Source organism: Kogia breviceps, chromosome 15 (assembly GCF_026419965.1).
Source record: "Kogia breviceps isolate mKogBre1 chromosome 15, mKogBre1 haplotype 1, whole genome shotgun sequence".
In the NCBI taxonomy this organism is placed as follows: domain Eukaryota; kingdom Metazoa; phylum Chordata; class Mammalia; order Artiodactyla; family Physeteridae; genus Kogia; species Kogia breviceps.
The window spans coordinates 74,537,619-74,563,359 of record NC_081324.1 but is presented as its reverse complement, the minus strand read 5'-3'; the positions used below and the strand labels follow the sequence as shown (position 1 = coordinate 74,563,359).

Sequence of the window (25,741 nt, the reverse complement as noted above, 5' to 3'; positions counted from 1 at the left end):
AACTCCAGATGATAATAACACCCTCATTTCTTATAAACTAACTACTTGAATTTAACTTTTTGCCATGCCCCTCCCCCCACCGCCATCAGGCATTGCCTCTTCATAAACTGTCCATTACTGAGAAGGTAGTACAGGCAGTCCAGTCCATGTTGCTTCCTCAGGAGGGAAGTCTCTCTATTCATACCTCACTTCCTGCAACAGGAGATGGGTCAGCTCCTGTGATGGCAGTCGTTCGGCTCCTGGCTGAAATAAGAACAAGGTGAGCATCCTCCAAAGTTCCCCTAATGTGCTGAGGTGGTGCAGGCACAGAGACAGGGGTCCTCCATGGGCCCCTCTGCACCAGGCTTAGCGGGTCCGCAGCGTGAACTTCATGCCAAACCGAGTAACAGAAACCATCCTCTTGTGCTATGTTTACTACAGTTTTTGTTGCATTCCCCAGTTTCTGCACTTTGAAATAAAGTTTAGCTGTTTCCCTAAGAAAGTAAATAAACAAAGTATGATTGATATATAGAGCACATACATAAGGTTCCACTGATTTGCTTTGGTTAAAGAACTTTGTCCTGTCACAGGAATTCTTCTGCAGCTTTGCCTTTTTTAAAGTGGTTTGGACCACATTAGTACCTATCTGGTCCACCTGCTTTCCAAACTGCTGAGGAGAAAATTAGGGAATGTTCGCAAGTGTTGGAGTTGGAAAGAAAATACGTTTATTTACAATTAAACAACAGCAAGTTTCTTTTGACAATGAAACTTGTCAGAAAGTTCTAATATGTGTTTTGAGTTAGGTGAGAGAGATTAGCATACAGATTTCCCAAGCGTTTGGACCTCCCTTGTTCCCAGAACATTAATATTGCCCATGGAGCGCCGTTTAGGAAGAGCTATTAAGAGATGGTGCTGATTTCTCACCTGGCACTTGGTGACTTCATTTAGGGAGATGGCAGCCATTTTTCCCTTTTCCAGTTGTCCACGCAGTGTCAGCAATTACTTTGTGGGGAAAAGAGAAGTTATATACTTCCCAACCAGTCCAGCTCAGAAAAAAAGCAAGAGGAATGGGAAGTTTGAACCTTGTTTAAATTAGAGGATAAAATTGATTGAAATGTTTTTCACAGTTGACTTTTTAGAGAATGACCATTGATGACTTTGAAATATTGTAAATCTTTTAACATTAAGAGCATGCCTGGTCATGGCCCAGCTTTTAGAAGACAGCTTATTTTGTGAAGAATTCATACAGCAGTGTCCAGCAGCTGTTGAAGTTCTCAACCTTGTAGCCCAGGAATGCAGTGCTGGTAAGTACCTGTTACCTTCCTTTCTACCATATTGGGTTAAGTTTGTCAGCACATTTATAATTTGATAATGGAATGTTAACTGTTTTCATGTACACATCCAACAGCTGAACTCTAAACACAACACTTACCACAATTTACTTTCATTTCAGATCTAGAAATGTAAATAAAAACCTTCAGTATATGCCAACTAGGAAATCAGCATTTTTCAATTTAACTTTAGGACCACTATGTCAGAGTGTTTTCTTTTCCCCATTCATATTAATTAGTTGCCTTTATTTCTCAATTAGAATTATGTATGAGCTGTCCTTAGAGCTGCAGTTAATTTCTGACTATTGTCATTGGCCACATTAGAATTCAGAATCAAGAATTTGCACTAACATCCATCTTTGTGTGTGTGTGTGTGTGTGTGTTCCTCTATGTCTGTGTGTGTGTGTTTATGGAAAAGTTCAAACAAATACAAGAATAGAGAGACTTTTTTCGGATAATGAACCCACACATTTCCATCATCTAGTTTCAACAGTTATCAACTCATAGCCAATCCTGTTTTATCTACGCTGCACCCTCCTGGATTATTTTTAAGCAGATTTTTAGATATTCCTTTATTTTATCCATAAATATTTTAGTATGTGTGTCAAAAATAAGGACTCTTAAAATAACCACAATATCAGTATCACATCTAAAAAATTTACAATAATTCTTTAATATTATTAAATATCTAGTCAGTGTTCAACTTTCTAATGTTCTCAGAAAGTAATACTTGTTTTTACATTTGTTTGTTTGAATCAGGATCCAGATAAAGTTCATCTATTATAATTCATTGCTGTCTTTTAAATCTCTTTTTAAAAAAAAATTCCCCTCAGTATCTTTTCTTCCCTTGCAACTTATTTGTTGAAGAGTTTCCCACAGTCTGGATTTTGCTGATTATATCCTGTGATGTCATTTAATGTGTCCTTTTGTCCTCAGATTTCCTGTAAATTGATAGTTGGCCTGGGTGTTTTTTAAGTGAAAATTTACCCTTTATTCCCAAGGACATAGTAGGACTCTAAATGTAATTGTTCACAATTAGATTAGCATTTCTCCAATGCTCTAGTACTAGCATTTTCATAAACTGTAAGGAAGAAGTGGATATCCTTACCATCCCTAATGGTTTTAGTTTTATCCTTTTTGTGTGTGTGTGTGTGGTCATTTTTGTTATCTATATTATTTACTGTCTCTTGTGCTGTTTGCTTTTTTCAGTAACTCTCTAATCTCTTTTCTGTCCTTAAATTTTTTCCTTTTTCATGTGGCAGTGATTTCTGTTGGTTTGTTTTTGCTTTTTAATTTGTCTTCATTCTGTATCTGTTTTACTTCTCAAATCTCCTTCCCTTAATAAACATGGTTCTGTGGAGCCAGCAACTGTTAAAAAAAATCTCAGAGAGGTACTTCCCTGGTGGCACAGTGGTTAAGACTCCATGCTCCCAATGCAGGGGGCCTGGGTTCGATCCCTGGTCAGGGAACTAAATCCCACATACATGCCACAACTAAGAGTTGTCCTGCCACAACTAAAGAGCCAGTGAGCCGCAACTAAGGAGTACATGTGCCACAACTAAGGAGGCTGCCTGCCACAACTAAGGCCTGGTGCAACCAAATAAATAAATAAATAAAATATCTTAAAAAACAAATACCGTATGCTAACACATATATATGGAATCTAAGAAAAAAATGTCATGAAGAGCCTAGGGGTAGGACGGGAATAAAACGCAGACCTACTAGAGCATGGACTTGAGGATATGGGGAGGGGGAAGGGTAAGCTGTGACGAAGTGAGAGAGTGGCATGGACATATATACACTACCAAACGTAGGGTGAATAGCTAGTGGGAAGCAGCCTCATGGCACAGGGAGATCAGCTAGGTGGTTTGTGACCACCTAGAGGGGTGAGATAGGGAGGGTGGGAGGGAGGGAGACGCAAGAGGGAAGAGATATGGGAACATATGTATATGTATAACTGATTCACTTTGTTGTAAAGCAGAAACTAACACACCATTGTAAAGCAATTATACTCCAATAAAGATGTTAAAAAAAACTCACAAAAAACCAAAGTCATCATTTACTCTGGAATCCACTCTCCTTTCCGAATTCCCTATTCTTGGTTATACTCGGGCTATTCTTGACCCTCAGACACTGAGTCCTTCCACATCCAATCAGTTGCCATATCTGATTCTTCCTTTGAAATGCTCTTGAAATTTATCTCTTTTCTGTTCATCTCCCCTACCAGCTGTTTAAGTTGGGTGCTTTTTATCTCATGTTTAGGCAGATGCATTATTCTCCAAACTTTTCCTTCTTGCACTTTGTATTTTCCCGTTGTCATCACAGTTACCTTCCTGAAGCCCCGATGTGAGTGGCTGATTGTCAGGCGCATGCAGCTGTCACTGAGAGGCTGGCTTTCCTAAGTGCAGTTACTACTGTTAAGTTGTCATTTATAGATTAGAATGAATTTACAGCCGGGTCTGGCATACTTGTTACTATGGCTAAAGTACAATACAATCAACCTTTTCTTTCTTGGATTTGTAGCATAGGAGCTTTTTATTCTCATACTAGATGCTATAAAAATCTCCTCTTACATTAAGCCTACTTCGTGGCAGACATGCCTCAACTCTGCCAAACAGCCCCCACTCCCTCCCTTCTTCCTAAGAATTGCTTTTCCCTTATTATTTGGTCTGATTCCACCTATCTGCACTGAAGTGTCTCCATAACACTTGCTACTGGTTGCTTATAAGGACACTGCTGCAGATGTTATTCACTGTATCATCCAGCATTCTGTGTATAAGGTCTCTCAGAATAATTTTAAGTCATTTTAACAAAAATAATTGGAAAATGTTTATTAAAAATAATTGGGCTCTTTATGACTAGTCAGTTTACATTTATGTAATGGACTCCACGAATCTATAACTAAATAGTTTCCCCCTTCTTTGGTTTGTCTGTTGGGAAGCACAGATCTAGACTTGTGTCCCTGACTCCCAGGTGTAAATAAAGAACACTAGACACATACCTCATGGCCTGGCCTCACTCCTGGCTCCACTTTGGCTATTTTATCTTTGATCGCTGTTTAATCCATAGCATTGGATTATATTAGGTGTCTTAAGTGTCTGTAGGTACTAGGTATGTCAATAAATCTTTCTTGCTACTATCCTAAATATATTCTGTGGTTTACTTTTATTATAGTACATCTTATTCTTCCTAAGACATCTGTTTAAGTTGAAATATAATTTGCATACCACATGATTTACCATTTTAAAGCATACAATTCAGTGGGTTTTAACATTGGGCTGGCCAGAAAGTTTGTTCAGGTTTTTCGATAAGATGTTACAGAAAAACCCTAACGAACTTTCTGGCCAACCCAATACATTCAGAGCTGTGCAACCATCACCACTAATTCCAGAACATTTATAACCACCCCCCGCAAAGAAAACCCTCTATATTCATTATCCCCACCCCCTTCCCTCAGCCCCTGACAACCGTCAATCTACTTCCTGTCTCTGTGGATTTGCCTGTTCTGGGCATTTCATACAAATGGAATCATATAGTATGTGTGTGGCCTTTTGTGTCTGGTTTCTTTCACTTAGCATAATGTTTTCAAGGTTTGTCGGTATTGTGGCAGGTATCAAGTAGTTCATTACTTTTCATGGCTGAATACCTTTCCATTGTATGGATAGACCATTTTGTTTATCCATTGATCAATTTATGAATACTTGTGTTGTTTCTAACTTTTGGCTATTATGAATAATGCTGTTATAAACATTCATATATAAGTTTTTGTGTACATGACTGTTTTCAATTCTGTTGCACATATATATAGGAGTGGAATTGCTGGGTCTTACAGCAATTCTGTGTTTTAACTTGAGGAACTGCTTCCTTTTTTGAGGGACCATTTTTGAAAGTGGCTGTGCTTACATTCCCACCAGCAACGTATGAGGGTCCCTGTTACTCCATACTCTAGCCAACACTGGTATTGTCTTTTTTATTATAACTAGCTTAGTAGGTGTGAAATGGTATCTCATTTGCCTTTTCCTAATGACTAATGACGTTGAGCATTTTTTCACATATGTATTGACCATTTGTATATCTTCTCTGGACAAATATCTATTCAGCTTTGCTGCCTGTTTTTAGTTAGGTTATTTGTCTTTTTATTGTTGAGTTATAACAGTTCTTTATATATTCTAGAAATACTTGTCCCTGATCAGATATGATTTATAAGTACTCCCTCCCATTCTGTGGGTTATCTTTTCACTTTATCAAGTGTCTTTTGAAGCACAAAGATTTTTCATTTTTATGAATCCAGTTTCTCAAATTTTCTTTCATTGCTTGTGCTTTTGGTATCCTATCTCAGAAACCATTGCCTAATCTGAAGTCATAAATATTTATACCAGTATTTTCTTCCAGAAGTTAGAGTTTTAGCTATAGGTTTTTTAGGTCTTTGATCCATTTTGAATTTTTGTGTGTCATGTGAGGTGCTCCTGAGACATCTAACGCTTGACTATTCTAGAGTAGTCTCACAGTGCCAACCCATCCAGAATTCTCTCCCTTCTCTGCTTATTGAAATTCTGACTTCTCTGAGATCTGATTATTAAGCCTTTCTAGCTCCTGGAATGAAGTCACTCATCTGTGCCTGTGTTTGTGTCTTATGTCACATAATAACACACTCTAGCCTTGCACTTTGTTCTTTATTGTATGTGTGTATGCATATACATGTCTTATCTCTCCCAGACTGGGGGCTTCAGCTCATATTAACTTTGTGTTTTCCAACATCTAGCACTGTGCCTTGCTCATAGATGTTCAGCAGGTTATAGACTTTTAGAAAATCAATTTAGATGATAAGAGTAATAGTTTTCGGGAACTTCCCTGGTGGCGCAGTGGTTAAGAATCTGCCTACCAATGCAAGGGACATGGATTCGAGCCCTGGCCCAGGAAGATCCCACATGCCGCAGAGCAGCTAAGCCTGTGTGCCACAACTACTGAGCCTGCGCTCTAGAGCGTGCGAGCCACAACTACTGAAACCTGCGCGCCTAGAGCCCGTGCTCCGCAACAAGAGAAGCCACCGCAATGAGAAGCCCGTGCACCTCAATGAAGAGTAGCCCCCCGCTCGCTGAAACTAGAGAAAGCCTGCACACAGCAACGAAGACCCAACACAGCCAAAAATAAATTAAAAAAAAAAAAAAAAGAATAGTAGTTTTCATTTAATAGATGATAATAAGAACTTTCATTTATTGAGTGTTTGCCCTGTGCCAGGGTCTTGGCTAAAGGCTCTACTTGTGTTATTTTAGCTCATCTTCACAACCACCCTGTGAGGCACAGGTACTATTATTACCCCTATATTGGAAGTGAGATGGTAAATATCAAGTAATGGAGCCAGATTCTGAATCCAGGCAGCCTAATGCCAGAGCCCATGCACTTGACCCCATTGCTTTGCTGCTGAGCTACACGTAGTAGACAAAGATGTCTCAGGGTATTTGCTCTTTTGTAAGAATTTGAATAATCTTCTTTTGTAAGCATTTTATTGCTCTGACCCTACTCCAAAAGAGTTGGAGCCCTCTCAGGAGTTGTAGGACTTCTTTTCACATATTCAATGTCCCCCCCTTCCAGGAGAGCGACTGGCAGTTGTGGAAGTGCAGTGTGAACGGCTGAGGATGCTCTACCGGGACTGTGCTCGGCCCCCGCCACCTCCGCTGCAGGCTGACCGGAGACAGGTGAGACCCCTGCAGTGTCCCACACCTGCTGCCTGTCTGCAACACGCGCCTTAAGAATTATAGAATGCCAAGCAGCACGTTAATGGCACTGAGAATGGGTGTTTGCAAAGCCATTTGGAGGTGTATGCTCTGCAGTGACACGCTCTCATCCTTGAATGTCAAAGCATGTTGATTTGTCATTCTGAATATTGAAAGATTATAGCAGGGGAGCAGAACTCATTGATTTGTAAATAATTTCTATGTTATCAATAGCAGAAAAAGAAAATGTTTTCGAAATTGTAGATGTATAGTTCATCTCGTAATAATAAGTATACGTAGAGAGAAAGAGTGACTAAAAAGCCAAAGTGGCACAGAGGAAGTCAGTACTGTGTGGTATCACTTATATGTGCAATCTAAAATATACAACAAACTAGTGAATAAAACAAAAGAAAAAGCAGACTCACGGGGAAAAACAAGTTTCACTGGGGAAAAAAAAAGCAAAAGAGGCAAAAATGTTCAATATTGGCATTCTGCGAATGTTCTTAGCAGCATTATTCATAATAGCCGAAAAGTAGAAACAACGTAAATGTCCATCAACTGATGAATGAATGCGTAAAATGGGTATATTCATACAATGGAATATTATTCAGCCTTTAAAATTAATGAAGTGGTAATACATGCTACAATATGGATAAACTTTGAATTATGCTAAGTGAAAGAAGCCAGTCACAAAAGACCACATATTGTATGATTCCATTTCTTGTAATGTCCAGAGCAGACAAATCCATAGAGACAGAAAACAGACAGATAAGTAGTTGCCGGGGACTGGGAAGGAGAGAAGGATGGGAATTGACTTCTAATGGGTACCATTTCTTTTAAGGGGGACAGAAATGTTCTAAAATTAGATTGTGGTGATGATTGCACAACTCCGTGAATATACTAAAAACCATTAAATTGTACATTTTAACTGGGTGAATTGTACATTATGTGAATTCTATCGCAAAAAAATCAGTGCATCTAGGTAAGAGTATACAATAGTTGCTGTATTCTTGCAATTTTTCTGTAGCTTTGAAATTATTTCAAGATAAGAAAGTTAAAAATCTGTAAAAGAAGAAATGTCACTTGAAATCTCAACATCTCCATTTTGTGTTTGCAATTCTATTGAACGAGGGTGTCTTTCCCCAATGCAGCCCAAAGAGATTACGTGGAGCCCCTCACGAGTGTTTCCACCTGTCCGAGCCTGCATGTTCTCATCACACCTCACTTCCGTCACCTTCCTGGCTGACCCCAGCGCTGGGGGCGGTCTGCCCCGGGGCACATTTATCTATGCCACCTCACCACTGCCCATTCAGGTGAGAAATCACATGACATACTGTCTTCTGCCTCTTTCCTTCAAATGTGAGAGAAGGAGGAAGTTCACGGGCCCACAGTGAGCCCTCTGATTGTGCACTTCTCGTGTTTCTTCAGGCCCCATCTTTCTACTGGGAAATTGAAATTGTTTCCTATGGAGATAGTGATGATGACACTGGACCAATAGTTTCCTTTGGCTTTGCTACAGAAGCAGAGAAAAGAGACGGGGCTTGGACTAATCCAGTGGGCACTTGTCTTTTCCATAAGTAAGTGGCTACTCACACTGTTATTTAAAAAAAAAAAAAAAGTAGTGGATGTGGGTGGGTTTTTTTTTTTTGATGTGGGTGTTTTAAAACTAAAGTAATATAATTTTAATCTATACTCTAAAAAATGTAGAAAATACCAGCTGGAAATATACTCATGTTTAGTGAATGAGAACAGCTCTTAGGGTTTCTCTTCTGATTACTCTCACGCTACTGCTCACTACTTACCTTCCTCTGTGTTGACTGATTAGCCTTGTCTTTGACTTCTCTTTGTTTTTTTCACAGCAATGGCCGAGCCGTGCACTACAACGGCTCCAGTTTATTACAGTGGAAGAGCGTTCGCTTAGACGTGACTCTCTCTCCTGGTGAGTGCGGTGGGAGTTGTTTTTTTTTTTTTAAACCCTGTGTATTTCTGTTGTTCCCAGGTCTGGATCAAATAGGTTAAAATTAATGAAACTTGGCAACTGAAAACAGACACTGTCTTCCAGTGAAAATGAAATACTTGTCATTGTTGTCCCCTAGTTTACACAAAACCTCTCATTTTATGAGGCACTGTTATCATTAAAGTCTCCATCTGGTAACTTAGGAGTCACATTGACTTTCATTCCTCCATCATTAGAAGAATCTGAGATTTTGCGTTTCTCCAAAATTTGGTCTTTCATCAGCTTTTCATTGATGAATAGCTTCAAAAAAATACCCTCTGGGCTTCCCTGGTGGCGCAGTGGTTGAGAATCCGCCTGCCGATGCGGGAGACACGGGTTCGTGCCCTGGTCCGGGAAGATCCCACATGCCGCGGAGCAACTAAGCCCGTGAGCCATGGCCGCTGAGCCTGTGCATCCGGAGCCTGTGCTCCGCAACGGGAGAGGCCACAACAGTGAGAGGCCCGCATACCGCAAAAAAAAAAAAAAAAAAAAAAAAAAAAAAAAAATACCCTCTACCAGTCGCCTTGAGGCACTCAAGAAATTCATTATCAATAGGTAAAGATACATGCTGTAGACTTTGCTCTTGGTAGCCTAAACATCTGGTCCAGCTTCAGCACATCTGCCCAGATGTTTCAGTCACATAGTCAATTTAATAAGAAGAAAATCTTTCCCCTCTTCTTTTTAAGCCTCCATATAACTAACTTCATCTGTAATAGTAGATGAATTGAGATCAGTCCTACCTGTTCCAGAAGTAGCAAAATATAGGCACTGTCCTCTTGACATTAGAAGCAGCCAAACATGTTGGCTACTTATTTTCAGACAGTACATCTTAGCATCATCTCTGATAAAACTGAAATTATTAAATATAATAGATGATCGATGCTTGCGTAGGGGTTACTAAGTCACTGAACCCAATAGGTAACTTCTTGTAGCAGTCTGGGGGGTAATTTTGCTTATCCTTGAGGGAGCTGTTTATTAAATTGCACTTTTCCAGTGAGCATGGTATTTTCAGTTATGGTCAAGTTATGCCTTGGAAATTACTTCCTGGCAAGTTGTTTCTCTCTTACTTTATGGAGAGAACGCTGTAACCTCAGCTGAGTACTTAAGTGCTTTAAGCACAAAGCGAGGGGTAGTAGAGACAGCAGGGGATCCATAGTGGGCGTTCTGTTTGCTTGTTATAGCTGATTGTTATTTTGTTTGATCATACTTTAGTTTTTGAGAAAATTTTGGACCAAACCTCAAGCAAACATGCTACCCCTTTCTTAGAGAAATGTATCTGTGTGGGAGTAGGAATCAAGAACCCACTTATTACAACAGGATCCCAATCTCTGTACCAACACTTTCAGTGTCCGTTGATGAACAGACACTCTTTGAGCATCTCCTACATGCTGGGCCCTCTTCTGGGCCCTTTGGGTGCCATAGTGAACAGTGACAAGTCCCCAGCCAATGGGAAGCCCAGCCTAGTGGTTTCAAAATCATATGACACTCTGATCAAAAACAGAATCACAGAACTTCATGCACTTATTGGAGAGTTTACAAACAGATTAATTATAAAGCTACATGTGCTAGCAGCTGGCCTGAGACAGCCTCTAGTAGTGTTGATGTGGTGGATATGGTCCCCTTGGTTCTTTAAGTTTTATCCCAATATCTAGTCACTTCATCAGAAAGCAGCTTGGCTTAGATGATCTTCGCTTCCTGCAAAAATGCCATAAATACATGTAAGTAAGGGGACAGAATGTGATTTAATGGTGTATGTTTAGCTTACATTGTAGGTTGAGTTTAAAATTATATTTTTTTAGATCCTTTCTAAGTCTTCTGCAAACTTACTGAGAAAATATTACCTTTTTACCTTTATGCATAAGTAATCTGGTACGTGTCAAAAGAGAAAAACTTGTATTCCTCTATTAAAAAATCATACCCAGTGTTTTCCCTTTTTGTCTTGGCTGCCTGGAAAATAAAAGCTAAATTTAATGTGTAATTGTGGTAAATAACTTACCTCAGACACTAGGTATTTTTGGTCTTCTAAACAGTTTCTGACTTCTCTTTTTAAAATTGTTTATTTCTATTGTGTTACTCTCTCTATATATAAATACAAGGTACTCCATGTCTTTTTCAGCTGTAACTGATGGCATGAATAAATAAAAGCCAAGATAGTCAATGATATGTAGTCTCATGCCAGTTGCAAATTGAAAGTTTAGTTAATAGTCAATAAAAGGGGAAAAAAAAGTGTTGTTTCCGTCCTGTTCTCTGCCCTAGGTGACGTGGCAGGAATTGGCTGGGAGAGAACTGAGGGAACGCCTCCTCCTCCAGGGCAGCCAGCCAAGGGCCGAGTGTACTTCACATACTGCGGGCAGCGCCTCTCACCGTATCTTGAAGATGTTTCGGGTGGGATGTGGCCTGTGGTTCACATTCAGAAAAAGGCAGGTTATCTTTTTGGGAAAGGAAACAAAATTCTCCTCAGTAATTTATTCCATCAAGAACGGAAAAATTAAAGACACAAGATGTGGCCTTATTGACATAACATGTGGTACCTGATTACAGAAGGAACCACAAACAAACCTGAAGAAGTGGGTCCTTCCTTTGCATTGAACCTGAGTGCTTAACTGCTTTGACTTCCTTTTGGCAGTCTTTCCAAAACTACAATGCAAGGGACACTAGTGTTCTTTCCAATGGCAGTAAAATGAGTCTGTCGTTAAATAAGTTTTGAACGTGACCCTCATGGGTCGCTTTAGTATGTCAGAAGCTCAGAGGAATCCTTCGGTAAAGAATCAAAACTTCAACTTTATTTAACCCAACATGCCTGCACATATACTTAATCATGGAACTCTTTTGTTTTTAAAGGAGCATCTATTAACAGTTAAATGTTCTGTGAAACATTACTACTTACTACTCGGCGGTAGCTCCCAAATCCTTATCTCCAGCCCAGATCTCTCCCTAAATTCCAGACACAAATATTCAGCAGTCTAGGTAACATTTAGAAATAGATGTTCCATTGGCATGTCAAAGTTAACATGTCTAAAACTGAGCCTAACTCTGCCCCATACCCTAACCTGCTTCTTCCCTAGCCTTCCTTGTCTTGGGAAATGGCACCTCCATCCTTACAGTTGCTAAGACCAAAAACCTTGGCATCTTTCTTGACTCCTCTTTTCCTCCTGCTCCACATCCAGTCTGTCAGCAAACCTTGTTGACCCTACCTTCAAAATGTATCTGGAATCTGACCACTTAAGTCATGGCCCAGCTACCCTTATCTTCTGGGTAGCATATTACAATATTCCTCTATCTCCCTTCCCTACCAGCCCCTTAGTTCTTGCCCTTTTACACATCTTTTCAACACAGCAGCCACAGTGATTCCTTAAAAATGTTGGTTAGATCATGTCACTCCTCTCCACTCAACAAGTCAGTGGCTTCCCATGTCTATGTTGTAAAAGCCCAAGTCTTTATAATGACTTAGAAGATCTTGTAGAATCTGGCCCTGTACCATGCCTCCGATAGTAGCATCTTTTCTCACTTTGTTCAGTTGAATTCAAGATGTCAATAACTTAAGGCAGCCTGTTCTATTCATTCATTCAGCAAATATTTATTGAGTACCTACTATATATTAAGTAGTGTGCTAAGCTCTGGACATATAATAACAATGAGCAAAACAGATATGGTCTTTGTCTTCATGAAGTTAAAACCAGTTGGTTGGAGGAGTCAGACATTAGTCAAACATTCACATAAATATATATGTGTATGTATATAATCACAAACAGATAAACACTGTGTGTATCAGTCAAGGTTCTCCAGAGACACAGAATCAATAGGACAGGGGGAATTCCCTGGTGGTCCCGTGATTAAAACTCCATGCTTCCACTGCAGGGAGCACGGGTTCCATTCCTGGTGGGGGGAACTAAGATTGCACATGCCACGTGGTGTGGCAAAAAAAAAACCCCACAATAGGAGCCATATATGTGTGTATATATATATATATATTATATATATATATATATATTATATATATATAATATATATATATATATATATATAGAGAGAGAGAGAGAGAGAGAGAGTGTGTGTGTGTATGTGTGTGTGTGTGTGTGTGTGTGTGTGTGTGTGTGTGTGTGTGTGTGTGTGTGTGTGTAGACAGGGGCGGGAGGGGAGTTATTCTGAGGAACTGGCTCCTGTTAGTATGGAGACTGAGAAGTCTCATGGCCTGCTGTCTGTAGGCCAGGGACCCAGGAGAGCCGGTGGTGTGATTCAGTCCGCGTCCAAGGAGGGCAAGAGAAGATGGGATGAGATATCCTAGTTCAAGCAGTGGTGCAGGGAAAAAGGGTTTAATTCCTCCTTCCTCTGCCTCTTGTTTTATTCAGACCCTCAACGGATTGGATGGTACCCACTTACACTGGGGAGGGCCGTCTACTGTGTCCACCAATTCAAATGCTAATCTCACAGACACACCCAGCAATAATAATGTTTAATCTAGCACCCCGTGGCCAGTCAAGCTGACACATAAAATTAATCATTACAATATGATTGAAAATTGCAGACTTTATGGAAGCAAGTACCAAATCTGATCACATCCCCATTACCCTGAAGAAGTGATGTTTGAGCCAGGTCTGGAATATTAACCAGTTTAAATGGACAAAATTGGAGGAAAGAATGTTCCAGGTGAAGGGAACGGCATGAGCAGTGGCATCAGGTAGAAAGGAACAGTGCTGGAAACAAGAAAGGTCACTGCGTTTGAGCAGCAAAGAGCATGAGTGCCAGGCGAGGGGCAGTGGGGGCCGCGCAGAGCTAGAAACGCTGGTGTCCGCGGGTGCACCAGCCCCTCTGCCTGGGTTCACAGACTCTCCGTGAAGTTCACCTCGAGGGGTTAGAAATGAATGCATAAATAAACCTGTCCTTTCAAATCCTTTCCTTGGTCTCCTTTCCAGAACACCAAGACGCGAGCTAACTTTGGCTCCCGCCCATTTGCCTATGCTGAAGGGCAGGCCCACCGCAACGCAGCCGACCTGTGCACCGACCTGGCAGAGGAGATCAGCGCTAACTTCGAGGCCCTGCCCTTTGCCATGGCTTCTGACAGTGACAACGATGCTGGCACCAGTATTGCATCAGACCCGGGCACTCACGGGCCACCGTGCCGGATTGCTGCTGTGGCCACTGCTCAGCAACGTAAGCCACCTCCTCCCAAGGCCCCACTGCTTCCTGGGAATGCGAATGCTGTTAATTCCATAAACCCACTTAACTTGGACATACCCCAGTGCCCACTGGTAATGAGGTAACAGGCCCGGTGAAACAAAGTGGGGAGCAGGAGGAAGCGTGGTAGGCTAGAAAGCGCGTCCCCCACATACAGGAAGCTGCCCGTGACTCAGGACCAGCAGAATATTGCCACATGGAAATGCAAGTCTGAAAGATTGTCTACTTTTATAAGACAGCTAAGAGCCCCAGAATTTTACATAAAATCTCCTAATTTTAAATGTTAATCGTTTTTTAAACTTTTTAAAAACTGAAGCCATCAAAGAATAATAAAATGTTAATTGTGGAATCTAGGTGATGGGTGTATAGGTGTGCACTAAAAAACATTCCTGATAATTTGAAAAATTTTATAATAAGATTGAATAAAAGTGAGCTTCCCGAAATGAGATGTCTGCAGCCATATTTGGCCTTTGAGATACTGGTTTGAAAATCATTTTAAGAGTCTGTCTAATTCTTTATCATGATGAAGAACCTTCCAGAGTCTTCTCTGGGTTGAATGAATTATGCCCATAAAAACTATTTTAGGATTCCCAGATAGGAAATGATAGATGATTAGTTATTCCTTGATACTGAGCTTTAAAATTTCTCTAAGAACTAAGAGTCTTTCTGTCAAGCAAATTAGGAGAATCTGGTCTGTCCAAGGGTAAGAAGTTCATGTGCTCTTGCCTAGAATTCATTGTCATTGTGCTTTGTTACAGAATATGATAGTGACACTTCCTGTCATTATAAAGTAGAGCTCAGCTATGAGAATTTCATCACCTCTGGCCCAGACCCCCATCCGCCCCCCATTGCAGATGACGAAAGTGATGACGATGATGACGATGACATCCCGCAGGTAAGAGCCCCACTTAAGAGCATTTGCTTAGCTCCCTGGTGACCAGGACAAGCCACGAGGAATATTTTGATCTGAGCGTGCAAGGCTAGAGTTGTTACACTTTCAGTTATATCATTGTGTTGGAAGAGTGGCTCTGGGGTATTCATTTTTCTAAACCAAATATCAGTAGCCATATCTGTTTGGTTCCATTGCCTAGTAGCGATCTGGATGTTGGAGAAATGAAGTACTTTGATAGTAATTCAGTAGTAAAGTTGTGGATCATGTGAAGTGTTTATATGGCTTTAGACGGAAAGGAAGAGCTTGCCGCAGGCCAGCTGTTGCCTCCTTTGGCTTCTGAGGGTGTAGTTAGTTTGGTGGTCTGCATGGTGTGTTTCTGTCACTGGCATTTGAGTGGGGTGAAGACCTCAGGGTGAGAGCTGTAAGTAAAGGAAGGACTGATTCTTGCACGAGGCGTTCCTTCCCTGTTCACGTTTGCCTTCTCCTTCCAGGAGGACCACTATGCTCTACTGGTGAAAGCGTGGGAGACCAAGGTTTTTCCTACTATCCGAAGACGCTTCCGCAATGAAGCAGAGCGGAAATCGGGCCTGGACCAGATAAAGGGTGCTTTACAACTAGGTCTGGTGCTTTATGTTTTCCTAGGGAACTCACTTCATGACTTGAAGAGATGTATTTAGATGAAACTCAGGATGTAAATCAGAAAAGAAGGGCTCATCTAAAGTTGGGCCAGACTTAACCATGTCTTCTACCTGGGCCTTTACTGAACTCTATGGTCTTTTGCTTTCTTTGCTAGGCTTTTCTTTGCTTGTCAGTTTGACTCAGTATTTTGGGTTGATGGGCTGCTAGAATGAAGCTGGCATGGTTATACTAGGAAGCTGGATGGCCTGATGGTTAATAGCTTGGGCTCTGAAGTCACACCTGTGCTGTTTACCGGCTTTGTGACCTTGGGAGGGTTACTTAACCTTTCTAGACTTCCCTCACCTTTAAAATGAAATCAATAATGGTAACCACCTCATGTGTATATGAAAAATTAACAAGTCAATACAGATAAAGCTTTTAAGAACAGCATCTGGCATATGGTCAGCATTCAGTTAATGTAGTTCTAGATGTCACAGGAGCAATGATGATGGTGAGATTTTTCTCCCACTGGGCACATAGAATAATATGCAAAGTTTGACTGCAGACAGTGGATTGTTAGGGAGTCTTAAGTGTAGATAGCTGATTTCCATTTTCAGGCTTCTCCTCTTCTGTGAAACACCTGCTTTTTGAGATGCAGAGATGCCTTTTCCCAAGAGGCATAGCTGCCCTTCCAGTGGAGCATCAGTTGGGTTTTCTTTCATCATTGTGGCAGTCAGAGGTGGTGTAATGAGATAGTATTTGCTCTTTCTCCTCTTAACTTTTGTCCTGACTGAGACTAGGAACAATAAGGAGAAGAACCAACAAAAGACCTTTATTTCTTGACCAACTGATATGCCGAATCCCTGATTCCAGTGATAGCTGAGTAATTCCTTTTTCTCAGATTGGTATCAGGACTAATCTCTGTGTGTGTGTGTGTGTGTGTGTGTGTGTGTCTGTGTCTGTGTGTGTGCATGTGTGTGTGCATGTGTATATATATGTATTTTTTTTTCTTTTATGCTTTCTGTCCCCAAAGCTAATACCTATGACAGTGGAATGATCGTGTTTATACTTAACCTGTGGGAATAGCCACACATCCTATGACATGGTGTAATTGCTTTCTGCTCTTATTAGAGCCCTCTTTTAGCTGCCGACTCAAACCAGGACAGATTATTAATATTCTTTTTTCTTCTGTCCTAAGGGTTTCAGGCAGCGGGAGGAACATTAGGAAGATTCTCGGGTGGGAGTCAACTTGTGTGGTTGAGAGAATGGCAGCGAGGCCAAGCCAGTGTCTCTGAAGAGGAGAGGGTGAGGGAGGAGCAGCAGGAAAGAGATGAGAGGAAGCAGGGAGAAGTGGCACCTCGGCAAGGACTTTGGATTTTATTCTGTGTAAAATGGGGAGCCTTTGGGAAGTTTTAGCCAGGACATGGAAGCAACCTAAGTGTCCATCAACAGATGAACAGATAAAGAAGATGTGGCACATATATACAATGGAATATTACTCAGCCATAAAAAGAAATGAAACTGAGTTATTTGTAGTGAGGTGGATGGACCTAGAGTCTGTCATACAGAGTGAAGTAAGTCAAAAGGAGAAAAACAAATACCGTATGCTAACACATATATATGGAATCTAAAAAAAAAATGTCATGAAGAGCCTAGGGGTAGGATGGGAATAAAACACAGACCTACTAGAGCATGGACTTGAGGATATGGGGAGGGGGAAGGGTAAGCTGTGACGAAGTGAGAGAGTGGCATGGACATATATACACTACCAAACGTAAAATAGATAGCTAGTGGGAATCAGCTGCATGGCACAGGGAGATCAGCTCAGTGCTCTGTGACCACCTAGAGGGGTAGGATAGGGAGGGTGGGAGGGAGGGAGACACAAGAGGGAAGAGATATGGGAACATACATATATGTATAACTGATTCACTTTGTTGTAAAGCAGAAACTAACACACCATTGTAAAGCAATTACACTCCAATAAAGATGTTAAAAAAAAAAAAGGAGCCACGTGATCTGCTGTAGTAGATCCTACAGATAGAGAATTCGTTCCTCTCCATTCATTCTCAACATCTGAAAGAAAATGCCCTTTCAGACTGCAGAATAGACCTCATCTTGTTTTCAGATGACTTTCCCTTAATCAGTGTGATGCCTTGAAGCACCAGTGCGGGTCAGTGGCTTTCAGAGTTAGGAGGCTTTGGTTCAGTTGTATTTATTCAGTCAGTGGTTCATCCACTTACTTGTTCACACATGCAACATGTGCCTCCCAGGGTCAAGCCCTTTGCTAGGGATTAAGGACTGTACTGTGAGCAAGACACAGATGCTTCCTTCTCCCAGAGCTCACATCCTAGTGGGAAATAGGTAATGAAACGACACACTATGTTGTGGGAAGGGCTGTGCGGTTGATCAGGAGACCACCGTGGGTATAACTGGGGTGCCCAGTCTAGCTTGGCCCCTCTCACAACATAGTATTGAAGCCGAGACCTGGGGCTAATTCAGCAAAAGCAGTGCTGGGTTTAGAAACAGGAGGCACGAGCTGTTGAGGGAGACTGGTGCTTCTTACTGCTCCGGGAGAGTAGGAAAGGGGGAAAGAGTCTTTACAGTATAAGGGTGGAAAGCTCTTGTATATGATTCATGGGTTACTGTGCCTTTATTTTCACATAAGTTCTGCTTAACCCAGGATGTCTCTTTCTTTTACCATGTGGTCCCAGAGCCACCCTGAATGTCTGTGGCCAAGTGTGCCATCTCCTCCTCTGCTCCCAGTTTGGAGGAGGGAAAATGGGGACAGCACAGCAGGAAATTTGATTAGCCAAAGGTGGCTGCCAGACCAGAGCCAGACCGATGACTCCTGGCCTCCTGAGTCACCCAGAAATACCTCTGGCTCCTGACACAGTTGCCAAGGCGTCTTCTCGGGACCCGTCCACATGGCCGTGACAGATCATCTGAACTATGTTAATTTAAACATAAAACATTTACCTTTCAAACACAGTCTCCTTCAATATAACCAGGGCAAAGGCTGAAAGGAGAACAGGGAGATGGCTCTAGTGCTCAAAGGATGACCTCTGTGAAGGGTGGGTCAGCCTCCTGTTGTCAGGACCCCAAGAAGGGCAATGAAACCATCTCGGTGCTGTGCGAGCTTTAATTTCACATTCTCCCCATATTCCCAAATTCCTGCTTAGTAGACAGCAGAGTATTTTTTTCTCCTATCCCCATTCCTCTGGAAAATGTTGCAAAAGACTATTTTTCCATAATCTTCTGATATCAGGCCACAGTTCTTTTTTTTTCAATCTTTTGAAAACTTTTTATTATGTGAAAATTTTTTGATTGCTCAATATTTTTATTTAAAAAAATTTTTAACATCTTTATTGGAGTATAATTGCTTTACGATGGTGTGTTAGTTTTCTGCTGTATAACAAAGTGAATCAGCTATACATATACATATATCCCCATATCTCCTCCCTCTTGCGTCTCCTTCCCATCCTCCCTATCCCACCCCTCTAGGTGATCACAAACCACCTAGCTGATCTCCCTGTGCTATGCGGCTGCTTCCCACTAGCTATCTATTTTACATTTGGTAGTGTATATATGTCCATGCCACTCTCTCACTTCGTTCCAGCTTACCCTCCCCCATCCCCATGTCCTCAAGTCCATTCTCTACGTCTGCGTCTTTATTCCTGTCCTGCCGCTAGCTTCTTCAGAACCTTTATTTTTTTTTTAGATTCCTTGTATATGTGTTAGCATACGGTATACGTTTTTCTCTTTCTGACTTACTTCACTCTGTATGACGGACTCTAGGTCCTTCCAGCTCACTACCAATAACTCAATTTCACTTCTTTTTATGGCTGAGTAATATTCCATTGTATATATGTGCCACATCTTTATCCATTCATCTGTCAGTGGACACTTAGGTTGCTTCCATGTCTTGGCTATTGTAAATAGAGCTGCAATGAACAATTGTGGTACATGACTCTTTTTGAATTATGGTTTTCTCGGTATATGCCCAGTAGTGGGTCGTATGGTAGTTCTATTTGTGGTTTTTAAGGAACCTCCATACTGTTCTCCATAGTGGCTGTATCAATTTACATTCCCATCAACAGTGCAAGAGGGTTCCCTTTTCTCCACACTCTCTCCAGCATTTATTGTTTATAGAGTTTTTGATGATGGCCATTCTGACTGGTGTCAGGTTATACCTCATTGTAGTTTTGATTTGCATTTCTCTAATGATTAATGATGTTGAGCATCCTTTCATGTGTTTGTTGGCAATCTGTATATCTTATTTGGAGAAATGTCTATTTAGGTCTTCTGCCCATTTTTGGATTGGGTTGTTTGTTTTTTTGATATGGAGCTGCATGAGCTGCTTGTAAATTTTTGAGATTAATCCTTTGTCATTTGCTTCACTTGCAAATATTTTCTCCCATTCTGAGGGTTGTCTTTTAGTCTTCTTTATGGTTTCCTTTGCTGTGCAAAAGGTTTGAAGTTTTATTAGGTCCCATTTGTTTATTTTTGTTTTTATTTCCATTTCTCTAAGAGGTGGGTCAAAAAGGATCTTGCTGGGATTTATGTCATAGAGTCTTCTGCCTATGTTTTCCTCTAAGAGTTTGATGGTGTCTCACCTTACATTTAGGTCTTTAATCTATTTTGAGCTTATCGTTGTTACAGTGTTAGGGAGTGTTCTAATTTCATTCTTTTACATGTAGCTGTCCAGTTTTGTCAGCACCACTTATTGAAGAGGCTGTCTTTTCTCCATTGTATATTCTTGCCTCCTTTATCAAATATAAGGTGACCATATGTGTGTGGGTTTATCTCTGGGCTTTCTATTCTGTTCCATTGATCTATATTTCTGTTTTTGTGCCAGTACCATACTGTCTTGATTACTGTAGCTTTGTAGTATAGTCTGAAGTCAGGGAGTCTGATTCCTCCAGCTCCATTTTTCTTTCTCAAGATTGCTTTGGCTAGTCAGAGTCTTTTGTGTTTCCATACAAATTGTGAAATTTTTTATTCTAGTTCTGTGAAAAATGCCATTGGTAGTTTGATAGGGATTGCATTGAATCTGTAGATTGCTTTAGGTAGTGTAGTCATTTTCACAATGTTGATTCTTCCAATCCAAGAACATGGTATATCTCTCCATCTGTTTGTATCATCTTTAATTTCTTTCATCAGTGTCTTATAGTTTTCTGCATACAGGTCTTTTATCTCCTTAGGTAGGTTTATTCCTAGGTATTTTATTCTTTTTGTTGCAATGGTAAATGAGAGTGTTTCCTTAATTTCTCTTTCAGATTTTTCATCATTAGTGTATAGGAATGCAAGAGATTTCTGTGCCTTAATTTTGTATCCTGCTACTTTACTAAATTCATTGATTAGTTCTAGTAGTTTTCTGGTGACATCTTTAGGATTCTTTATGTATAGTATCATGTCATCTGCAAACAGTGACAGCTTTACTTCTTCTTTTCCGATTTGGATTCCTTTTATTTCTTTTTCTTCTCTGATTGCTGTGGCTAAAACCTCCAAAACTATATTGAATAATAGTGCTGAGAGTGGACAACCTTGTCTTGTTCCTGATCTTAGAGGATATGGTTTCAGTTTTTCACCATTGAGAACAATGTTGGCTGTGTGTTTGTCATATATGGCCTTTATTATGTTGAGGTAAGTCCCTCTATGCCTACTTTCTGCAGGGTTTTTATCATAAATGGGTGTTGAATTTTGTCAAAAGCTTTTTTCTGCATCTTTTGAGATGGTCATATGGTTTTTCTCCTTCAATTTGTTAATATGGTTTATCACATTGATTGATTTGTATATATTGAAGAATCCTTGCATTCCTGGGATAAACCCCACTTGATCATGGTGTATGATCCTTTTAATGTGCTGTTGGATTCTGTTTGCTAGTATTTTGTTGAGGATTTTTGCATCTATGTTCATCAGTGATATTGGCCTGTAGTTTTCTTTCTTTGTGACATCTTTGTCTGGTTTTGTTATCGGGGTGATGGTGGCCCTGTAGAATGAGTTTGGGAGTGTTCCTCCCTCTACTATATTTTAGAAGAGTTTGAGAAGGATAGGTGTTAGCTCTTCTCTAAATGTTTGATAGAATTTGCCTGTGAAGCCATCTGGTCCTGGGCTTTTGTTTGTTGGAAGTTTTTTTCTTTTTTTTTTGGTACACAGGCCTCTCACTGTTGTGGCCTCTCCTGTTGTGGAGCACTGGCTCCGGATGCGCAGGCTCAGCGGCCATGGCTCACGGGCCCAGCCGCTCTGTGGCATGTGGGATCTTCCTGGACCAGGACAGGAACCTGTGTCCACTGCATCGGCAGGTGGACTCTCAACCACTGCGCGACCAGGGAAGCCCTGTTGGAAGATTTTTAATCACAGTCTCAATTTCAGTGCTTGTGATTGGTCTGTTTATATTTTCTATTTAAAATATACACAAAAGTAGAAGAAATTATATAATGAATCTGCATTACCCATCACCCGACTTCAGGCAATTTTCACCGTATTGCCAAATTCATTTACTGCAACTCATAACCTCTACCTTTTGCTGATTATTTTTTACAACTTTATTTAGATACAATTTGTATCCTATAAAATTCACTCATTTTAAGTGTGGAGTTCAATGAGTTATAGTAAATTAACAAGTCATGCGTCATCACAATACAGTTTCTGAGCATTTCCATCAGCCCAGCAAGCTTCTCCAGTGTCAGTTTGATGTCAATACCTGCTCTTACCCCCAGTCCCAGTGCTTTTTCTGGATAATTCATGTATATTGTCCTATGATATATAGTCTTTTGTGTCTGTCTTCTTTTACTTAGCATATATTTCCCTAATGCTGTATTATGTACCAATATTCTGTTCCTATATATTATTGTCATTATTACTTGGCCAAACTGCGCAGCTTATGGGATCTTAGTTCCCTAACCAGGGATCAAACCGAGACCCAGCAGTCAAAGCACCGGGTTCTAACCCTTGGACAGCCAGGGAACTCCCCGTTCCTATCTATTATGAAAGTGTTTCTTTGTATGCATGAACCACATTTTGCCGTTAGGCCACATTTCTTGTTATTCTCTCTGTCACTTCTTTCTCTACGCATCCTCCTCTAAGGGCAGCCCCCCTCTTAACTGTGCTCAGAAAATTGCTATGCCTTTTCATTACAGCAAGGCCAGCAAAGAAAGGAGCTGTAGATGAGTGTGATAGAGATAAGCCTTGTTTAAAAGCAGATGCTGTCAACGGGTGTTTTTTACCCACAGCTTCTCAAGCGGTGTGTGGGGGGCGGCAGTGGCAGCCACCCCTCTGTCCTCCCCACAGTGCTGTTTTCTTCAGGGCCTTGGACATTTATTTACTTGGTTTATTAATTAATTGTGGCTGTTGCTATTAAATATAATGATGTCTTCTCCCTCTGAGAAGGAAGGACAGAGCAAATTCCAGTACTGAACAGAAGAAGTTGATGAAGCTCTCTGTCTCACTTAAATAAGCAACATGTGTTCATTGTAACAATAATCAAACACAGTACAAAAATGCATAAACTAAGAAAAAAACACTACCCTCACTTTCTTCTTCCTCTCCATTTGTCCTATAGTTTGTTTTCTTGACTTAACTGAAATGAAATGACTACATAATAATGTACCATCGTTTTTAACCGTTCTCTATTGATGAATACTTTCATTATTTCCTTTTTTTGTTGCTGTTATATTTCCCAGCAGTGCTGCAGGGACTGTTCTTATACCTTCACACACTTGTGCTTGTATTTCTATGGGAGAGATTTGAGAGATGCCTAGAAGTAGGGCATTGAGTATTTTAAACTTGACTGACACTGCATAATTACCATTCCCCAAAGGCTACATACTCCCACAAATTCCCCTTATCTCTTCATTTTAGGTATGGGTCAGTGTCATGATTGGACTGAAGATTGTGTGCTCTTCAGAGAGTTACCAGTTCTGTTATATTTTTTAGGCATGGTGGATATTGCCCGGCAGACGGTTGAATTCCTCTACGAGGAGAACGGTGGCATCCCAAGAGACCTTTATCTTCCCACCATTGAAGACATTAAGGACGAAGCAAACAAGTTCACAATTGATAAAGTTCGAAAAGGTTTTGCTTCCCCCCTTTCCTTCACCTATGAAACTTTCTCTGAAATGAGAAGTTGCATTTTCCCAAGCATGAGTTTGAGCCAGTCAGCTGCTGGCTCTTCTAAGGTGACTCTCCTTACTCTGGGTGATGTGAGCTTTTCCAGGCTCTCCCATGTGAGGCCCTAGGCTTCCTGGTGGGGCACAAGTAGAAGCTGTCTGGACTCTGGGGGCCTCTTCCACATTCCCAGAACCATTCACATGAGCAGGGTGAGATAGGGCACTTGAGAGAGAAGTGGGGCATGGGTGGAGGATTGCCAATAGGCCTCTCGGGCTTAGTCCTGGCCACCCAGCTAATAAACCATGAATATGTGGTTGTACTGTGCTTTTTAGAATTTTATACAATGTATTTATTCATTTGATTAAAAATCTATTGCATATCTTGAGGAAATGAAAATACAAAAAAGCACAAAAAGGAAATAAAACAACTCATTACTAGACGTTCACAAACATCATGGGCAGGGGCAGGCATATATATTTACTTTTCTTTTTTAATTCCTCTTTTTTTGAGAGAGAATTCACATACCATAAAATTCACCCTTTTAAAGTATACATTTCAGCAGTTTTCGTATATTCACAAAGTTGTGCAACCACCAAACCATTGCCTCTAATTCCAGAACATTTTCATCCCCCGAAAGGAATTCTGTACCCCATTGATCTACTTCCGCCTCTATAGATTTGCTTAGTCTGGACGTTTCGTAAAAATGGACTCATGCAGCGTGCAGCGTTTTGTGTCTTGCCTCCTTCACATGGCATAATTGTTCAAGATTCATCTCTGTTGTAGCTCATGTTGTTACTTACTTTTTATAGCAAAAATAATATTCCATTGTATGGATAGTACCCCATTTTGTTTATCCATTCATCAATTGATAGACACTTGGGTTCCTTCCACCTTTTGGCTATTATGAATCATGCTGCTATGAACATTTGTGTACAGGTTTTTGTGTGGACATGTTTTCATTCCTCCTGGGTATATATGTAGGAGTGGAATTGCTGGGTCATATGGTAACTTTATGTCTAAGTTTTTGAGGAACTGCCAGATGGTTTTCCAAAGTGATTGCCCCATTTTACATTCCCATCAGCACATATGAGGGTTCTAATTTCTCTACATCCTGGCCAACACTTACTATTGCCTGTTTTTTGATTATAGCCATCGTAATGGATGTGAAGTGATATCTCATTGTGGCTTTGACTTGCATTTCTCTAATAACTAATGATGTTGAATATCTTTTCTCTTTAGAAAAATGTTTATTCACATTTTCTGCCCATTTTTTAATTGGCTTGTCTTTTTATTGTTGAATTGCCTGAGTTCTTACAACACTTTGTTTTATTATCTTCCGGACTGAGCCATGTTCTTTTGGGGTTATAACTAAACTGAGGGTATTGGTAAATGCCATAGAATTATTTTAGACCCTAAAATATAGGGTCCCAAAATAATAATGGTACTTGCTCCTGAAAAAACTTTTCCCTCTACCCTCCTCAGGTCTCACGGTAGTAACCCGCTCTCCAGACAGCAATAACGTAGCCAGCAGTACTGTTGGAACTGCCCTGCCAAAATTTGCCATCCGAGGGATGCTGAAAACCTTTGGGCTTCATGGAGTTGTCCTAGATGTTGATTCAGTGAGTGAACAGCCTTTTATATACACTGAGACTTTCATGCCCAGAGTCCAAATACCTTAAAAAGTGATTATACAGATAGATTATTCTATTCTTCAAATTAGGGATAAAGAAACCAGGCTGAGCGCTGTCATGCCAGATGACTTGCCTGAGGTTTTCTCATGGGCCCAGATCAGCGCTGATTGTAGAACGTAAGCTCTTAACTCTCAGTGCTGTCAGCGCCTTCAGACCATGCTGCCGCTGCCGTTTTTTTCCACCAACCATGTTCAGACTGCCCCTACCTTATATCTACCAAGTTCCAAGGGAAAATT

General features: G+C 40.7%; 1 protein-coding gene across 5 annotated transcripts in view; it reads left to right on the top strand.

The window, feature by feature from the left end:
- The window catches only part of HECTD4 (HECT domain E3 ubiquitin protein ligase 4), a 190,698-nt gene that overhangs the window by 123,422 nt on the left and 41,535 nt on the right, over nt 1–25,741 (top strand). For all 5 annotated transcript variants that reach the window (XM_059040502.2, XM_059040500.2, XM_059040501.2 and 2 more), the window contains exons 43-54: nt 90–259; nt 1,168–1,283; nt 6,903–7,006; nt 8,176–8,337; nt 8,453–8,601; nt 8,884–8,963; nt 11,277–11,440; nt 13,934–14,171; nt 14,954–15,090; nt 15,579–15,705; nt 23,641–23,778; nt 25,297–25,433. In XM_059040502.2, the coding sequence (XP_058896485.1) occupies nt 90–259; nt 1,168–1,283; nt 6,903–7,006; nt 8,176–8,337; nt 8,453–8,601; nt 8,884–8,963; nt 11,277–11,440; nt 13,934–14,171; nt 14,954–15,090; nt 15,579–15,705; nt 23,641–23,778; nt 25,297–25,433 (1,722 nt within the window). The remainder of the gene's footprint in view (nt 1–89; nt 260–1,167; nt 1,284–6,902; nt 7,007–8,175; nt 8,338–8,452; nt 8,602–8,883; nt 8,964–11,276; nt 11,441–13,933; nt 14,172–14,953; nt 15,091–15,578; nt 15,706–23,640; nt 23,779–25,296; nt 25,434–25,741) is intronic.